Consider the following 18,237-nt stretch of genomic DNA (forward strand, 5'->3'; position numbering starts at 1 on the left):
TATTTTCTGGCCATAATGGCACGTCCTTGTAGTCTATCCATCAGCATAATATGTACTTTCGATGAAACGAAAGAAATAAACAATAGATATGTGCTTTTGCGTACGTCTTGTGACTAAAGGGGCTTCAAAACGCATGTCTGAATCAATCACTGAATCATAGTCTACTATGGTCTATGTATGAATCGTGACTGTAGGAGTTAGAAGCTCAGTAGGGGCACCTGAAGGCATCACAAGTGCAGATCAGTGTTGTGTGCGGTCTTCTCGCTGTGTTTGCTGCGTTTGCTGCTGGCTCCCCTCTGTCGTCCATTAGAGCTCGGTTCCATCCCCACTGTACGGCGCAGGCCCGAAGTAGCGCAGCCGCTCTGAGGTTAGTGCCCTACCGCGCAATCTCCATCTATTTTAGCCCCGGCGCAGCCGCATCATCGAACCCGGCAGCGTTGTGTTGAAAGATGCAGATTGTTTAGATGTTGACTGGAGAAGGTTCATGATACACATATGGCTCTTGTGGGGAATCATGTTCTAGGCGCGTATCGACAACAAGCTCAGAAAGAGTAGAATAGACGTGGACGAGACGCAGGCCGCTGGGCCTGTTGTAGCGATGTATTTTGTTTCGTATTGCGCGGGTTTCATGCTAACTGATGCGTTACCAAGGTTTAACGTTACATTTCATTGCTGAATTCATTTTTGTTCAGTGTTAGAACATCAGGAACTTGCTGCTGTTCACGATCAAAGCTAATGTTCATTCAGATGACCAAAGCTACACCGCCAAATGGTTAGCTAGCTAGCTTATTAGCCAAATTTAGGACATTGCTAGCTTAGCTAGCTCAGTTTGGCAGTCGTTGTCTACAGACCCGGCAAGTCTGCTAATAGTACAGCACCGTAACGCCTGAGCAGTAACGTTGCCTATTTAACAGAGTTAATTATGCGTACTTACAATGTGATAAGACATTTGCCTTATTGCAGGCCATGGATATGATTAAACATCAATGTTATTGTCGAGTCGCGCACCGATTCGTGCATCATCCCATTGGTCCTATCCGCAGCTAACGTTACAGTCCATGTAGCTAGTTGTTAAAGGGGATATTGTAGGCCAATAAACCTGCCTGCTGTTCATAACAAACATTTAGCTTTGTAATTTTGTAATGGTAGGTAACAACGTTCCTGTCCAAGTCTCTTTCAAAGAGAACACGATCTGTTCAAATAAATATTCCATAAACCAGCTGCCGACCATGAATCAACTGAACAGGTTATACCACATTAAACTGCCCCAGTCAGTGGTTCATTTCACTTAAAAAGCTGGTCTACATTGACCATGTATTGGTTGAGTCGTGGATGTCTGAGTGAACAAAAGCATGTTGTGTATGTTTAGCTGAACCTTATTGTATGAGTGATTTTCACCCCTCTGTCAGACCATAATATCACTCCATGTACAGATGTATATCACCAATAAATATGCAAACACTGACTGCATTTAGACTTATTAAATGACTCTTACGTTCAAAATTGCTTTTAACTAATTTGAAACTATGATATGCATCTAAATAGTGCTAAGCAATATCTATTGCGTTGAATGTATATCTTGCAAATCCATTTATTTTAAGACCTATGATTTATTAACACATAATACATGGGAAAATAAAACATGTTATCATGCTTTGATGACAGTTATTCCTAATGAAACTCTCCATTAAGGCAGTATAACGCCCCCTATAGGCAGAGCAGCAGTGGTGCTACCAGTAGACTCAGACAATAAGCACAAATATAACAGGGCATATCTTTCCACTATTAAGACACACTTTTTAGGCAGTAAAAAGAGTAATAACTATTGTGCACTAATGTAACAGAACCTCGTGATAAATCATGACGTTGACAACTGTGCATGGTCACAGTTTTGTCCTAAATTGCTTGAGTTTGAAGGTCTTAATTCCATGAACTTTGCATTCATGGTGTCCCTATGTTTACATAAATACACAAAATACTTGCAGTGTCTTGTAAGATTAATGTACCAGGCAGTATTTCTGATTAATTTGTATATTTAAATTATGTGTTATCAACATGACATAGCTATGCCATCATATGATTATAAGCACTTATATAGATTTTGAGGACATGTTATATCATTATGTGTGTGCAATAATATGCATCTGCTAAGATGTATATCAATTGCCAATACAGCAGGAATTACTCCTATACGAGTTCTGTGTTATATTCTAATGAATAGATGGAATTTACTCAGGCACCATATAGGGGTAAAATAGTTCATCAGTTAGTGTCAATATCTTATGCTGCCTCTGCTCTTTTCCTCTTTCTCTCCTCAGTCATTGTAACGTGGATCCAGCTGTGTAGACCAGGCGGCCAATAATGGACGAGCACGTTGTTCACCAGACAGAACACATGACCACCATCGAGGCCAGCGCCGTCAGCCAACAGGTCCAGCAGGTGCCCTTATAAGCAGAATAATTAAACAGTGGAAACCAGGAAGGATGAAGAGGCAGTCCTCCTCTTTAGCACAAGTCCCATTACTCACAAGATATTTAAACACCAGCTAGTTAGATTGTTAGACTAGAACAGAAACAATAATGCCTCAGTCAATTTAAACCCATTCTATTTGGATTATTACTGTATACTATAGGTACATGTGGCCACCTTTACCGAAGCGTCCATGATGAGCGCTGAGGAAGACTCAACATCCTCACCAGATGATGATCCTTATGATGATACGGACATCCTCAACTCAGCTGGCACTGATGAGATCACAGCTCACCTGGCTGCCGCAGGTACGTCTTGACTCTACCCAGTAGGGAGAAGCCGAGCATTTGGTGGTTCCAAATGAGTGGGAGTGGGACTAATTTCATAAGAAGCATCCAAGAACACTTAAGGAGTTTCCCAACCAATGTCTGGCAGACAAGCAGATGTTTTTATCTTGCATCTCTGATGAATTCTGCTCATCCAGTAAAACATTGCATAGCCACCTGAGTTCAGTGTAATGCTTTTAATTAAACAACAGGTGGTGCCAGTGGACTGTTTCGTGGATACATATAAACGGTTTGCCAGATTGGATGTATATACTAGAAAATGGGGAAAGTACTAGAGGGCTCCTAAGTAGCTTTGTGCTGGGGAGAGACATGCATCATGGGCGTATGGTGTTGTCATTTATACATTTATTTATTTGGATTATTGTCTTTTTTGTTACTATTCTGTTGAATGGTTTTGAATATTGTAGTTACTGTGTCATCTTTCATGTGTCTTCCTCTGTCTGGGTGGGTGGTGATGACGGGGGGTGGGGCGGTGCGTGTTCATGTTGTGAGTTGAATGTTTTGTATTTTGTTAAAAATTTAAAAATAAAAAATTGTTAATCACAAAAAATAAAAGAGAAGATTGAGACATTCACACATTCAGTATAATTACTGTAAGCTCAAATCAGAAAGAAAAATACATGTAAAGACAATCTACAGCATGTTGTTCATTTTGAGTACTAGCCTCTTCTTTTACTAACAGTCAAACTTGCTCTTTCTCTCTCAGGGCCAGTAGGCATGGCAGCTGCTGCTGCCGTGGCAACTGGTAAGAAAAGAAAGAGGCCTCATATCTTTGAATCCAACCCCTCCATCCGCAAGAGGCAGCAGACGCGTCTGCTCAGGTGAGCTTAAAACACCAGGAGTGCAACATTCCTCAATACCTCTACCATGTATTATCCCTCAACAGTTTCAATGACAGAAATATCACTTTTCAGCAGAGATCATTGTTCACTCTCAGACAGAGTTGCTGTTGTACTTCATGGCTTTTATTGTGAAACAGGAGATAAAGGATGGGTGTGTGTTTTCAGGAAACTGCGAGCCACCCTGGATGAGTACACCACTAGAGTGGGCCAACAGGCCATAGTGCTGTGTATCTCTCCTTCAAAACCCAACCCTGTGTTCAAGGTGTTTGGTGCTGCTCCTCTGGAGAATGTGGTGAGTGTTATAGTCAGCAGTTATTTGCAATTATTTGTGTTTTTGAAGATGTTTATCAGCAAATGTTTGGTATTTGTACTTGATGAGAGACTCAAATTATTAAACGATCTTCCAAAATGAAGTCAATTAATTTTCTGTGTTGCAACTGTCTTTCTGTCCTCCAGGTTAGGAAGTATAAGGGCATGATATTGGAGGATCTGGAGAACGCTCTGGCTGAACATGCCCCCGCTGGTGGAGAGTTAGCCTCAGAGCTGCCCCCCCTCACCATCGATGGCATCCCTGTCTCTGTGGACAAGATGACCCAGGTCAGGCTCAATACTCTCTCTGCTTATCTATGATGGTTCAACATATGTTCCATTAAACAGCTGTTCCTTTGTCGAAAATTGACAAATCCAAAACTCCCTTTTGGTGTCCAAGACACAAACACAATGCCGACGGTCCCAGCAGAGGGCACCAGTTGGCAACAAATCAGAATCATAACTGTGAGCTTAGCTAGCTCCTCCATATGTATCAAGGTCAACCACTCCATTTTAGCTGTGTCCATCAGTGTCGCTTGATGAGTTTGATTCATGCGTGTTTAACCAGTTGTTATTTCCAAAACACTCATTCATTTAATTGGTAAAGAGTGACTTCGATATTGTAATTCAAGCAGACAGTATGTCTGATGCATAGGTAGTATCCGCATTTGGAAGAAAAAAAAACAAGCCGCCCCCCTTTGCAAGACAGGCTGTGGTACCAGTGAGAAGATGTGCAGAGTAGATTGCTCTTGGTAAAACCCTCAGTGCAGCATTAGCACCATTGGCAGCTTGAGTACGCTCTTGACCTGAGGGAACTCGGCTTGTTTACTCTGCCATCCCAGTGCTGCTGACGCATTCTCTGGATCATCGTCAGAGTAGCCAGCATGACGGTGGCCCTCAGAGACGGTCCTCAATCCTGGGAGTACGGTAGCCAATACCAGGGCCTGGTGTGTCCTCAGAGGGAAGGTGTTAGTTGGTGCTTGTTTTTCTGGAGGCTGTAGGATGAGATTATCATGAGTAACCTGTTGCCTCACTCAGTTTGGCCAAGCCAGGTGGAAAGGTGTGGGGGTGGGGTGTTTTTAGAGGTATGTGTGTGCCAAGTGTTGCAGATAGGATGGTTGATCAATCTTGGAGATGGCAAGTATGAAAATTAGAACTCTGCGATGAAAGCGAGCTAATTCAGACTTCATGCTCCTGATACACTTTAGCAAGGCCTTATTGTCTTCTATGCAGGGACATCTGCAGTAGGCTTTACACAGCTGAAGAAATCCCAAGTGAGGTTTAGTGACGCAGGTCGAGGCCCTGGCCAGTCCAATATATGGAGCATCTGTAGCAGGTGATCCGGGTCTAGCCTGAGCCCATAATTACCCCCTAGCCTTGTTAAGGCCAGGGACCCAGCAACATAGCCGCCTTCCTAAATGCTGATTGGACCATTGCTTGGCAGATTAGGATTGTGGGGGGGTGGGGTGGTGGGTGCGAGCACAACATGCCACTTAACTCACTAGCTACTGTAATTAGGCCATCTGTCCACATGCATCCACGTACATCCACACATGGATGAGCCACAGGTGGAAATGCAAGCATCTTTTCGCTACTAAATCCGTCTTTCTGGGGCTAATCTAAGTTGTCTTGTCAGTGTGCCAAGTGTCGGCTGAAGTGAAGCCCCTTTACTGCAGCAACCAGTTGTGGTCTGTGTTTTTCCAAAGCTGGTGCGATAAAGTATTGACCATCCATTTTCTATCAAGATCCATTTTGTCATATCTCTTTGTGATGCACTGAGGAACTGTGTATAGGCGGGGAGGGATGGATTTATTTCTCCTGGAACCAAATTTAGACTGTGATGTCAAGACAGGCAGACGCTGCAGTGCCTCATTGTGCAATATAATCCGCCGGTGATGCTTGCATATTACCAGGACACTGAGGACATTTGGCACTAAACCCCACCCCAGCCTGTCAGATAGTGTGAGTGCATGCCTGGCCTGGAAGTGGTGATGGTGAGTGAATAGGTATGCTGCTCACTGCCACACGTGAAGTATATATGTTGCCCGTTGATCAATAGTGAGCAAATCAGATAAGACCAGATAAGACCCGCTTATTCTCTCTCCCTGCTTTGGACCACAGTACAAACTCTCAAATAACAGCCACCACAAATCAAAAATTTCCTCTTACAATTAGTCAAAAAAACAAGCCCTACCTCGGAAGAATGGTCATGCTATGTGAGTAGGACAGAGCAATCAGCCCACAATAACAGTATTTTTTTTTTCCTTCTAATGACATGCACTAAAGACGCTTGGCTCCCTTACTTTGTTGTTTGTGAACACTCAATTATAGTGGACAAGCACTCATTGATACAGTCAATGTACAATAATGAGATATTAACTTGGGTCTCATGAAGTAGCACACACCATGAGTGATCAAAGTAAATCTGATTTTCTTTTTAACATTATTGACCAGATTGTCCTTGTTAATACCTCCACTGAGGCCTTTGCTAGGACAGGTTGACTGCTGGACCGTGTTGGATCTCCCCTGATGTTCTCATGGTGTCTGTCTAACACAATCAGGCTGGAGCCACAGCCATAGATTGGTCTGTTAATAAATATGATCGCACTGTTCTCCTTTTAGAAAGCCTAATTCTATTTGCAGGCTTTGACCACCGCAGCACCCTGCAGCAGGCACCCGATCAATATGCACCTCCTGTTGCCTGCTCAAGGGCGTGTGTGCTTATGTGTGTCTGAGAGAGACACTGTGGCTTTCCATTTTGGAGTTTTGGTTGTCTGTGTGATCTCTTTTCTCTGTGCGTCTCTCCTTTGCCTCAGGCCCAGCTGCGAGCGTTCATCCCAGAGATGCTGAAGTACTCAACGGGCCGAGGGAAGCCTGGCTGGGGTAAGGAGAGCTGCAAGCCAGTGTGGTGGCCTGAGGATATCCCTTGGGCCAACGTACGCAGCGACGTCCGCACAGAGGAGCAGAAACAGAGGGTGAGAGAAATACTGGTGTGATCATGATGTCAATCTTTGCAGGGAAATACTGTTTTTGTTGCCCCCGTCTGTTTTTGCCTCGATTTCTGCACTATACAGAATAGTAGCAATAGTTAACAAGCATATTCGAAGAGATGCTATGTATCTTTTTGTACATTAGGTCCCAAAGTGGCAACTACACAAACTTCTGATTTAGCATTTATGGGAGGATAATTTAAGATTTTATCCCATTCTATGTCATCAAAGGTATCTGATGACCTGGTATCTGAAGACACAGTTCTCAACATTTTTGCCATGAGTGAATTAGGGCACTCTTATCTGTAATGTGACATTCAATGTCAGAAGTCCTTAAACTAGTCTGCGGAAAAGTTTGCCACATTAACTTGTATTTATGTTTCCCAAGGTGTCTTGGACGCAGGCATTGCGGACTATCGTTAAGAACTGCTACAAGCAGCATGGCCGTGAGGATCTGTTGTATGCTTTTGAAGACCAGATAACCACGACAACCACCACCCAGCACCACCTGACCACTGCGCAAAGTATCACTCATCTCGTGCCATCGCAAACTGTGGTACAGACCGTCAACAACCCTGATGGAACAGTCTCGCTCATCCAGGTACATTTTAGCTGCTTTTTGGTCATTATAGTCTTGAGGATTGCACTTTTTCAAATCACAATCTCATTCAGTTATTCTAAGGTTTAGTATACCGTTTATGAACCTTTTTTGTCACTGCACCTCTTTCTCTTAGGTTGGCACAGGACACACAGTTGCCACCCTGGCAGATGCCTCAGAGCTGCCAGGTGTGACGGTGGCACAGGTCAACTACGCCACAGTGACTGACGGAGAGGTACGCGTACCTCTAATCACTGTTTCTAATACTGCAATACAAACACATTCTGACCATTTACTACACACACGAACAACAGTAATAAACTCCAAATCAACCACTCCTTCATTTCCTCAAACACATAAATTGATAGAGCTAACAGATAGATAGAGCCTGAGTCACAGAAACAAAGACTATGCAGCAAATACGGTGAAGTGTTTAAAGTGTACTTAATAAGAGCTCTCCGTTCAGCACCACAAAATGAAAACACAGCTCAGAGTACCAACAATCCAATAAGTTATTTTTCTTATTTTTTTTTTAATTACCTCAACGCAGATCCTCATTTGCTTTCTGTTTGAAATTATATATTGTCCCTTTCGAGGTGGAGCAGAACTGGGCCACCCTCCAGGGCGGCGAGATGACAATCCAAACCACTCAGGCCTCAGAGGCCACGCAGGCTGTAGCATCCCTGGCAGAAGCCGCTGTTGCCGCAAGTCACGAAATGCAGCCCGGAGCCACCGTCACAATGGCTCTTAACAGGTGAGTGTGGGAGATTTGAATACATTATTTTGCAAGTCACAAGAAAATAGCATTTTGATGATATTTAGGTGGCTTTAACTTTGTAGGGGCTGAAGGCAACATGAGAAAGGAGTGTTAAATTATAGATATAGACCAGGAGGTAATCAAATGTCACTATTTCAGGTGGACTCCTGTCATGAGTTTAAGAACATAATATCTTGTAGATCTCAAGTGCATCTATGGCTAGTATCCTCATGTAAAAAAAAAAATGCTACCTCTTCAAACTTGGGAAACAGAGGTTGGATTGTTGGCATCAAAGGATAAAGCTGTTAGCCTGACAAGCCAGACCCACCGATAGGATGCGTCTAGATTTCTAGGCTATAAAGCTGTCACTGTAGAATTGTCCCTACTTTTTATTTATTTTTTATTTTTTTATGTACACTTACTTTTAGGATGGTTTGGTGTTCAGCTTTCACTGATAATCCTCAAGGGTCCTCAGTTACTGGTGGTGGAGGCAGCAAACACTGCAGTAAAGAAGAATCCATAATTATATAGGCAGCTCTAACAAGTGGATGAGAATGGGACAACTGTCAGGGCAGGTCACCGGGGTCCCCTGGAGATGAGAGTCAACTGCCTCTCATCCTAGTTCAGCATCTAATTAATTTGCCTGTAGCTTGTATAGAGGCAAGGTGCACAACCATTAAATTGGCCCTTAACCACATATTTCCATGTGCTGACAACTCAGTAGGATTTTGTTTACTTAAGAAACACTAGTGCATGTGTAAAATGCTTGATTGCTTAGTAGTGCAACACAGTCAGTTCAGGTTTGAAATAAAATCACACATAACATGTTTTAAAACATGTACTTGGTCCTGTGATTAAAATACTGTGAGAGTTAAAGATGCAGTATACTAACCTTGAGCAATAGGCTGTCTGCAGATTCTGGAAATAGTTCCTGTTTTCAGTCATATTACTACCAGTGACAAATGTCTTAACTACAACCACTTCAGTGACAAAAAGATGTACAGGGGTTGTTGTCGGTGTAATGTTTTTCTAGAGGGAAATCAGCCACACACAATTGTACTCAGGAGGGATCTACAACAGGATCTTAAATCATGTCCCTTGGAGGGCCAAGTGTCTGCGGGATCTGATTACAACACAAAGAATACAGCAGTTTGAAAGTGTGCCCATAAATAAAATGAGTTGGTAGTCTTTGGCTGCAGCTAAAACCTGTAGACCTTTAGCTTTCCATAGCCTGATCTACACAGCTTTGATTTGAACTTGTCAATTTCATCAGTCAGTCAGTTGCTGAGGTGCTAACATGTTAGCTGTAGTTAACCCTAACCCTTTTTTACTGCAGTAGTGTCAAGGCAATAATTTCAGATGTGTATGGGTATGTCCCATTGGGGCTTGTTACCTGCACCCACCTGAGTCCTCCTTCCCCTCCCCTCCCCTACCCTGTTTACCTTTGCCAAGCCACTATAGGCTCTCTGCTCCACAAGCTCTGGAACATTTTGTCTCTGCTTTCCAGCTCCAGAGGGAGAATAGAGCCTCTTTCTCCCGCTGTCTTTTCTGCTGAGTGGACCACAAATGATACTTGATTATCTTGTGTTCATTGGTGTAATTTGTTGCACAGTAAGCTGTAGATTGATAACATAATGTTTACCGCTAAACTACAAAATGTGTACCCATGTTGTCTTTGTCACCATGATTAACAGCAAAAATGATCAAAATTCAATATCTATATTCAAGGCTCAATAAGAAGCCTTTTGTTACAGATGTTGCCAGACTTTGCTTCCATCGTCTTACTGAACAGCATCCAGTTGGGTGTCATCCACTTACAACAGTGTGAGTGCATAATTACTGCTTACTCGCTCAGCTCCTCCGTATCTGACTGTCTGTAGTTCTATCTCAGATGTGATTATCAACCAAGCTGTGAACAGTTCCATTAGTTCATAACGAAGCTGGTGCGGTAATAGGCTCCTGGTAATTCCACTGGATAGATCTGGTTAATAAAACTGCTTTGTTAGACCCGTAGCACCTGGCCTTTAGGGAGACGTGACAGATTCTCCATAAGTCCCGACTAGAAAAGCCTCTTACAGCTCATACACTTCTACCTCTTCACCCCACATCTCTATAATAACCCTTGCCTTTGTGAGCAGACTGTGTGTGTGTTTTACTTTGCTTTGTATCTGAAAGCATAATATATACATCCATCTCATGTGTGTTTTTTAATTCGAAATTATATGCACAGAAAAGGTTTATTTGCCTGTTTTTACATATAGCACACTACGTGTGTGTGTGTGTGTGTGTGTGTGTGTGTGTGTGTGTGTGTGTGTGTGTGTGTGTGTGTGTGTGTGTGTGTGTGTGTGTGTGTGTGTGTGTGTGTGTGTGTGTGTGTGTGTGTGTGTGTGTGTGTGTGTGTGTGTGTTGCAGTGAGGCAGCAGCCCATGCTGTAGCGACGTTGGCGGAGGCTACTCTACAAGGCGGAGGGCAGATTGTCCTGGCAGAGACAGCAGCTGCTGTTGGGGCACTGGCAGGGGTTCAAGATGCCACAGGTACATATCCATTCAAACAACATGCAAAATGCACCTCAAATGACAGCATTTACAGTCATATACAGTATAAGGACACCTTTGTTATTGTCTATGGCAGTGGTTCTCAACCTATTTGAGTCGCGACCCCCCAGAATATTCAGGTTGATGTTGCCAGAGAGAGCAAGAGAGCTGCAAACGGACGTAAACAGCTGTTTCTACATGCCTACCCCAGCTGAATTTGAGTGATTATTGTAAATGCTCTGATTATTAAATGTAAATAAATGCTTTGTTTGTGATGACAGTTTTGTTTAGTTTTAACAGCTATCATGTTGTTCAATGTGCTCCAGGCACTGTGGATTTTTGATGCGTTCCCTGACTTTTTCTCTCCCCCTGAACTGACAGCACCCTCTCTGTGTACTGGGATCTCCTGATTTACAAATTAAGCATGTGATATAGTATCATCAAAATGCCTTTGCTTGTTTAGCTGTTGAATTCATAGCTGTCATTAATAAATAGCAAGTTCAGCTACTAAAACCCTAGCTATAATATATGTACGTCTGAAATCACTCTTCCCTTAATTGTGCACACATCCCTATATACAGTAATATACACTCAATAGTTTACTTTTTAGTGAGTAGTAAATTGTGATTTCAGAGAGTTATGAATTAGAGGCTGACATTTTTTCGGGAATCCTGTGGGTCACGGGATTCCTGTGGGATTCCCGCAGGATGGGAGTCAATTTCACTATTCATCACATGACTGGGACGGAACAGGAACAAAAGTCAACAGGAACGGGCGGGACGGGAATCATAGTAACAATAGGTCAGTTTTTATATAAATAAATATGTAGTTTTAATATGAACAAACTATATAGTCTATAAATTACACTCCCAGAATTCAGACACTAGCACACCCCCAGAAGATTAGGATTAAACCAAATTTTCTATATCTTATTCAAATCAGTGGTCTGAGCAGATGAATGTAAAAGTCACAAAATGTTGACGGCTGCAAAATTTGCCACCTATATTTATTTCAACCTAATTGAAGCAGTAGGACTCAAGTAATCTCCCAAAAGGAAGTTGGGAATATTTTGTCAGAGTTTTTCTATTTTGACAAATGGAAATACAGAAAAACAGAAAACTGATATGTTTTATTAAGACTCTTTTTACATCACATCTTTACTAATTAGTACTTGTGTGTGCTCCCCAGCCAATGGCATGTCTAATTAGTCTGACTAAGTGTAAGCCTCCCTGCAGTAGCACTGCGCCCTCTGAGCTCCTACACTCTAATCTTCTCTGTGCTGATGTGACAGATGGTGTGTTTTTTATATGTGTGTATCTTTTAGAAATACTCCCTTCTTTTAATGATACGTTAGCTGCATGACCCCATTGTCAACCTCCTTACATGCATACTGCATGTAATGCTGTGGCGATGTTGGCAGTATGTGTCTGCTGGGATTGGACCAGTTTGTAATGACATCCTCACATCCTTGTTGGATAGCAATAACAGCCTTTTTTAGCATATGTTCAGTCAATATCACAAGGGTGGAATTTAAAGCTACTGCTTGTCAATGATTAACATCAGGGGACACGCTGCTAATGTTAATTACTAAATGAAGTCTGGAAATATCAGTGGCCTATTGCGCATAAATACAGATATACAAGTGAAACTAAGCGTGAAATACAGAACCTTTTAAGTCTTGCTGGCTTAATAGCAATTTGATGGTTCAAGTTGCAAGTGCAATTCAAAAGCTAATGGTATTTTTATTTTTTCATTCCAGTTTTGGAAACCATGATTTTATGCATTATTATTTATCTTTATTTTATATGTACGCATTTTTTTTAAATGTTTATTTGTTATTAAAATTGTTATCCTTTCATATTTGATTATTGCTGGAGCCAAAACCCATCAATTCAGTAATTTCTTTTAGCAGATTGATGATATGAATCTTGGTCATTTATAATCACTGCAAGATACAACAAATGAATTATTAAACCCCAGTTGATAATGCTAACAAATGTAAACATCAAAGTCTCTGCCAAATACAGTATAACAGAAAGGTCTACCCGGACAAAATGTTTAGTTACACACATCTTGTCAGGCTGTCAATCTTTTTCTTATGTACCATTTCTTATAATCAGCACCATCCTACAGTGGGATAAACACACTCAAGTACAAGTACACAAGTACACTAGTCCATGGGCATGAGCAGGTCCCACAGGGTCCCTCCTAAAGAGTGCCAATCCACTCCATTATCAGTCCAGGGTCTAAACACCGGAGCAGCCTTCAGCACACAACCCCATGTTCTCTTGCTTGGCTTTATACATGCTCACACACAGGCTTTTTCTAAATTCATGCAAGTGTATCTGCATACCTGTTTGTCTCTATGCTCTAGCACAGTCTTCTCTCACCGGTTTATATTGAACCACAAATCTGTCTTTTTTTCAAATCAGTGGATCTCTAGAGGCTTTTTACCTAAAGCAACCTTCTAGTTGTAGCACCCAGTTTATATAATCAACAAACAATTTAACTTTTTATATGAAATCAGATTAGTCAAAGGGAAATTGAATTTCATCAGAGAAAGTGTCATAACAGACAGCCCTTCTAAAACATTGTGCAAAATGCAAAAATATGTACAGTGTGTATTTGTACATTCATTTAAATTCAAGTTATTCAAATCTGACAACTGAGCCTTGCTAAACCATAAGAAGCCATTTGGCTGCAATAGCTCACTTAAACAACCAATAGAGCTGCCAAAGCCAGTCCTTCTCCCAACAATTGACCTTAGCTAATCACTGGTGCTACACAAGAGTGGAGCGCTCTGTTTGAAGTGCACCTGCCCAGACACCGCTGATTGGCTTGTGTAGCAACCCTTCGCTGACACAGGCATGCAGACATACACACACCACACCACACACGACCCTTAATGTCTAAGTAACTATGTTTGAGTGACCCAATGAGGCCCTTCACTCAGTAACTGTGCAGTGTCTGTACTTCACCGTGCCCGGCCCAATGCCTTCTTCCCTCCTCCATAATCACCACCAGCACAATTACCTCAGCAAAACTTAACCCTGTCACAAATCACTGATGAGTGGGCTTAGCAAGGGCCCACATTAGATGACCAACAATTACCTGCCTGGGAAACTTGAAAGATGAATAATTATGAAGATGCAATATATATTTTTGTACTTTTTTTCTTTTTCAAAATCTTTAAATATCGTAGGTATTTGAAAGGATTTATTGGTAGTGTGTATTCGGTGCGTTTAAAGTCCAGTGTCATAGCTCACAGTAACGGGAGCGGGCATGAGCCACTGCCATCCCTAACACTGACCTTCTTGCCTGCCTGTGACACTGTGACAGCTTGCAGGGTGGGGCAGAGGCCCACGTGACTGCAGCAGTAATCCCTACAGGCAGAGACACACATACAAACACACAGCTGGGCATGGGGGAAGTGAGCTGAGATCGCTCAATCGGACCATTGTTCAGAAATGCCGTCTCTGTAACATGGCTGCCTCCTGTCACAGACAACTACCTGGACTTGACTGCCTCCCAAGTACCGTGTCAGACACAAACTTTAGTTACAAGATTACCTTTGGCCAAAGATTTAACAAGCAGTATTTGTTAGCATCAGGGCAGCAACTAATAATTATTTTTAATATTAATTAATATGTTGATTACTTTTTTCATTAAACAATTAATTGTTCAGTCTATAAAACGTCAGAAAATAGGTGAGGTATGCCCATTTCCCGAGCCCGAGGTGATGTCATGACATTGACCAACTGTTTGGCTTGTTTCACCCAAACAGTTGATTTACAATTACATAAATCAAAAAAGTCGCAAATCCCTTTCATTCGAGAATCTCCAACCAGCAAATGTTATGCATTTTTCACTGATAAATAACACAAATGATTAATCGATTATAAAACTTGCCTATAACACGTTCTGTGAGCCTACGGCAATGTCTTCAATTGCTTGTTTTATCTGAAAAACAATCCAAAACAGAAGGATATGGAATTTAAAATCATAGGAAAAAAAAGAGGAAAAACGACAAATTAAAAAAACTATTGCACTACCAAATGCTACCTGGTAAATTTTTATTAAAATCTAATAATCAGTTGTTGGAATTGTTGCCAGTTAGTTTTATATCCGACTAATAGATTAATTGATTACTAATTACAGCTGCTGGGATACTTGGTGTTCAACCCTAACACAAACAGGTTAATGGTGACATGTGTCTAAATCTAAAACATCTCTGTGTCTTCTCCTCAGGTCTGGTCCAGATCCCAGTCAGCATGTACCAGACTGTAGTGACCAGCCTCGCCCATGGCAATCGGCCCGTCCAGGTTGCCATGGCACCTGTTGCCACACGCATAGATAACACTGTCACGCTTGACGGCCAAGCGGTGGAGGTTGTGACCCTGGAACAGTGACAATTAAGACCCTGGAAGCAGTAGGAGGCACTGAATGCCACCTTGGAGATTTGATTATCCTACTGGCTTCCAAGACATCACGCTGCGTACAATGTCAAATATATTTTTAAATGTACAGCTGGAGGGGTAGCAAAAGTGAGTTATCAATGTGTTTACTATGTAAAGATATTGCTTTTGTCGGTATGATTTTTCTCCAATTTAGCTTCGTGTTTTTTTTGTTAGCTCTGTGATGTTGAGTATTTAGTATTTATTTCTTTACAATTAATCTTTACATAAAACAAAGATGAACCAAAAAGCCAAAGTGTGTAACTATCACTGTTCTGGATTTTCATTATCGTCTATGTGCTTGACTGTTTTGTTTTTAGGATGCATTTACAATTCAGTGCCATAGTCAGAGATCACTCCTCTGTTATCCATATCCTTGATCACTATTCTAAATGTCACTCTTTCCACCTCAACTCCCCTAAAGCTCTGGAACAGCATCTGAGCTCCCAGACATTTCTCACATTAGATGAGGAAATATTATGTTGTTGTGTCCTTTTCCCTGTGCTGTTTTACGCACAAGCCAAGATTTGTGAAGACTCAGGATATACATCAAGATGTTTTTTACTGCTGAGCTCCCTTCCTGAAGCAGCTATTTTGTCTACAAAATCCATTTATTTACAGTGCATGGATAGGGGCATCCCTTGGTATGTTATTTTTTTTTTTTAACATTAACTTGTATCATGTCATATTTGGACAAGAGCTGCAGTATTTGTGATGCAAATATCATAAAGGCCTCTCTTTAAATCTTGGAACAACCTAAATTTGCTTGCCAAGAATCGACTTAGTTTGATGCAGCTTAACAGCTGGTTCAACTTTCACCACTATTTAAAAAATAAAGTCCAATAAAATGGCTGCTGTTCACCATTCATTCAGTTTCTCTTATGATTATTAGTACACTGTTCATCCAACAGCATAACCATCAATGCAAACATAAAATTCTAATGCTACGGTAGTCAGTTTTTCATATTAATATTGAATCAAATGACTACATTAGATAAGGGTAGTTCTGCAGCTCATTAAAGCCTTTTAGCATCTTTTAACTGTATAGTTAAGTCTCACATCTTTTATCAGCCCCTGTAGGCAGCTGTATTCAGCGAATAAGCTATTAAACCCAATGTACAAAACTCAAAAACCAAATTTGACAACACTGGACAATACAGTCGAGTATCTAGCAAGCTTGACCCAAATAGCCTATTTTTTGTGAAATTGTAAATTTTGGGCTTCATTTGCCAGGAACAAATCAGTGTTTATTTCTGCGCCATGTCTGCTGAGCTATTGTTTGCTAACACATTATATATAGCATCATAAACTTAATTTATTGGGTGATCTATTGTTGGCGGTGTGTCAATTTGTTTAGGTTGCATTTTGTTTAGCAACTTAAGATTTATGATTTGGGAGCTGACTTGGACTGGTCTGTCTTGACTTGAAACTGTGACCTTGTCCCACCTCTTCCATTATAGCACAAGAGACATACACACACAGGAAGCATTAAACATATTGGTACTCGGGCCACATTTCTCTGCATTTTGTCCCATAATAAAATAGTTGTCACAAAATCTGATAACTTCCACGCTCTCCTATACAGCACCCCCACCTTCCCTGCCGTGACAGACAGGGCCATGATTACATCATAAGCTGCCTGAACCTCCTCTGCTTTAAAGCCTGGGATTTGCTAGCCGGGCCCTTCTGTTGCAGAGTAGAACAGAGAGAGAAGCGTTCAGGCCTTAATCTATCAGGCATCAGTGTATATCCCGCTCTACTTCCAGATTAAAGCGGAACCAGGTTGCATTCACACAGATGAAAAGATCCCATTTTCTTTCTTGTTTTACGTTGTATTCTCTCGTCTGTCATTTTTAGATTGGACCCATTGTGTGAGCTGGAAAACACTCAAGGGTATGTTATGGGTCTTTGTAGGGGAGAGAAAACTTTATATAATGTTGAGTCATTGTAGGTGTGTGGCACGCATGCACGTCAAACTGTCACTGCAGATTAAAAAAGCCTTATTAGCGTGCTTTCTTGGAAAAATGCCTACACCTCATGCTACCTAAGCCTCTCCCTCCTCCATCTCTGTCTCTCTCTTTCTCTGCACCTTCCGCTCAGCTACACTTACACAAAGTGCATTGAAACCTTTCAACTGTATCATTAAAGATGAACATAACTGAGTTATGAAATAGCAAAGCTTCAAATAGGACAGAACTTGTCTCGCAGTGATGATGTCAACTCTTGTCTTAAAATGGGGCCTTCAGCTGTTTAAATCCTAGGTATTGATGTATTTGAAGACATTTTTATTTTAATATAACCATTTAAAATTACACTATTTTTTAGTGACAAATAAACCTTTTCTTGTTTGTTTCAATCCAAAATATGAACAAAAATATTTGTAACCAGAATGGACTCAATTTTTGTTATTGCAAAATGATGAACTAAATGAGACAATGTGTGTTGTATTTTAAGGATGGAAGGATTATGGTTGACAATGATCCAACAATTGAAAAATAATTCCCTGACACTCTATGGCCAACATCGAGGAATAGTGTCTTTGACTAAATAAAGTTGCTATTTTTCACAAATCCACAGCCAATATTGCACTACTCTCTTCGTATCATAAATTATCTTCATCATTTTTTATCATTATTCAATGCCAAATATGCTGTACATTTTCTATTTTAAAAAGTATTCTTTAAGAATGCCATTATAAAATTATAGAATTTTTTTGTCCCGGAACTCTGTGGAGTCATAGTCGAAATGTTCTGGGTGAATACACATTTGTTGGTTGATTACTTCACCTGCACTGTCCCCCTTCTAGGCCTCACAGCTATGTTTACAAGTCTGTGCTGCATTGCGTGTTACACTGTTACAAGGTACATCATTGTGCACGACACAACGCAGTGCACTCTTCCAATCATCACATCCGTCTGACTGACTTTGAACCTGATT

General features: G+C 41.2%; 1 protein-coding gene across 5 annotated transcripts; it reads left to right on the top strand.

Moving 5' to 3' along the window:
- Positions 1 to 177: 177 nt before the first annotated feature.
- nrf1 (nuclear respiratory factor 1) lies at positions 178 to 16,168 on the top strand. Of its 5 annotated transcripts, XR_003691662.1 has the most exons (13): positions 178 to 367; positions 2,319 to 2,439; positions 2,633 to 2,777; positions 3,523 to 3,637; positions 3,824 to 3,950; positions 4,115 to 4,255; positions 6,784 to 6,942; positions 7,346 to 7,558; positions 7,692 to 7,790; positions 8,137 to 8,309; positions 10,725 to 10,846; positions 11,553 to 11,647; positions 15,095 to 15,168. XR_003691662.1 is itself a non-coding variant. In XM_028570913.1 (12 exons), exons 2-12 carry the CDS (start codon positions 2,362 to 2,364, stop codon positions 15,253 to 15,255), a joined length of 1,533 nt encoding a protein of 510 aa, XP_028426714.1. In that variant the 5' UTR covers positions 178 to 367; positions 2,319 to 2,361; the 3' UTR covers positions 15,256 to 16,168. The 5 variants fall into 5 exon arrangements, 4 of the variants coding, with proteins under 4 accessions (XP_028426714.1, XP_028426716.1, XP_028426715.1 ...); XM_028570913.1 differs by lacking the exon at positions 11,553 to 11,647 and having other exon boundaries at positions 15,095 to 16,168; XM_028570915.1 differs by lacking the exon at positions 11,553 to 11,647 and having other exon boundaries at positions 8,152 to 8,309; positions 15,095 to 16,168.
- Positions 16,169 to 18,237: the final 2,069 nt, after the last annotated feature.

This window comes from Perca flavescens, chromosome 23 (assembly GCF_004354835.1).
Source record: "Perca flavescens isolate YP-PL-M2 chromosome 23, PFLA_1.0, whole genome shotgun sequence".
Lineage (NCBI taxonomy): Eukaryota > Metazoa > Chordata > Actinopteri > Perciformes > Percidae > Perca > Perca flavescens.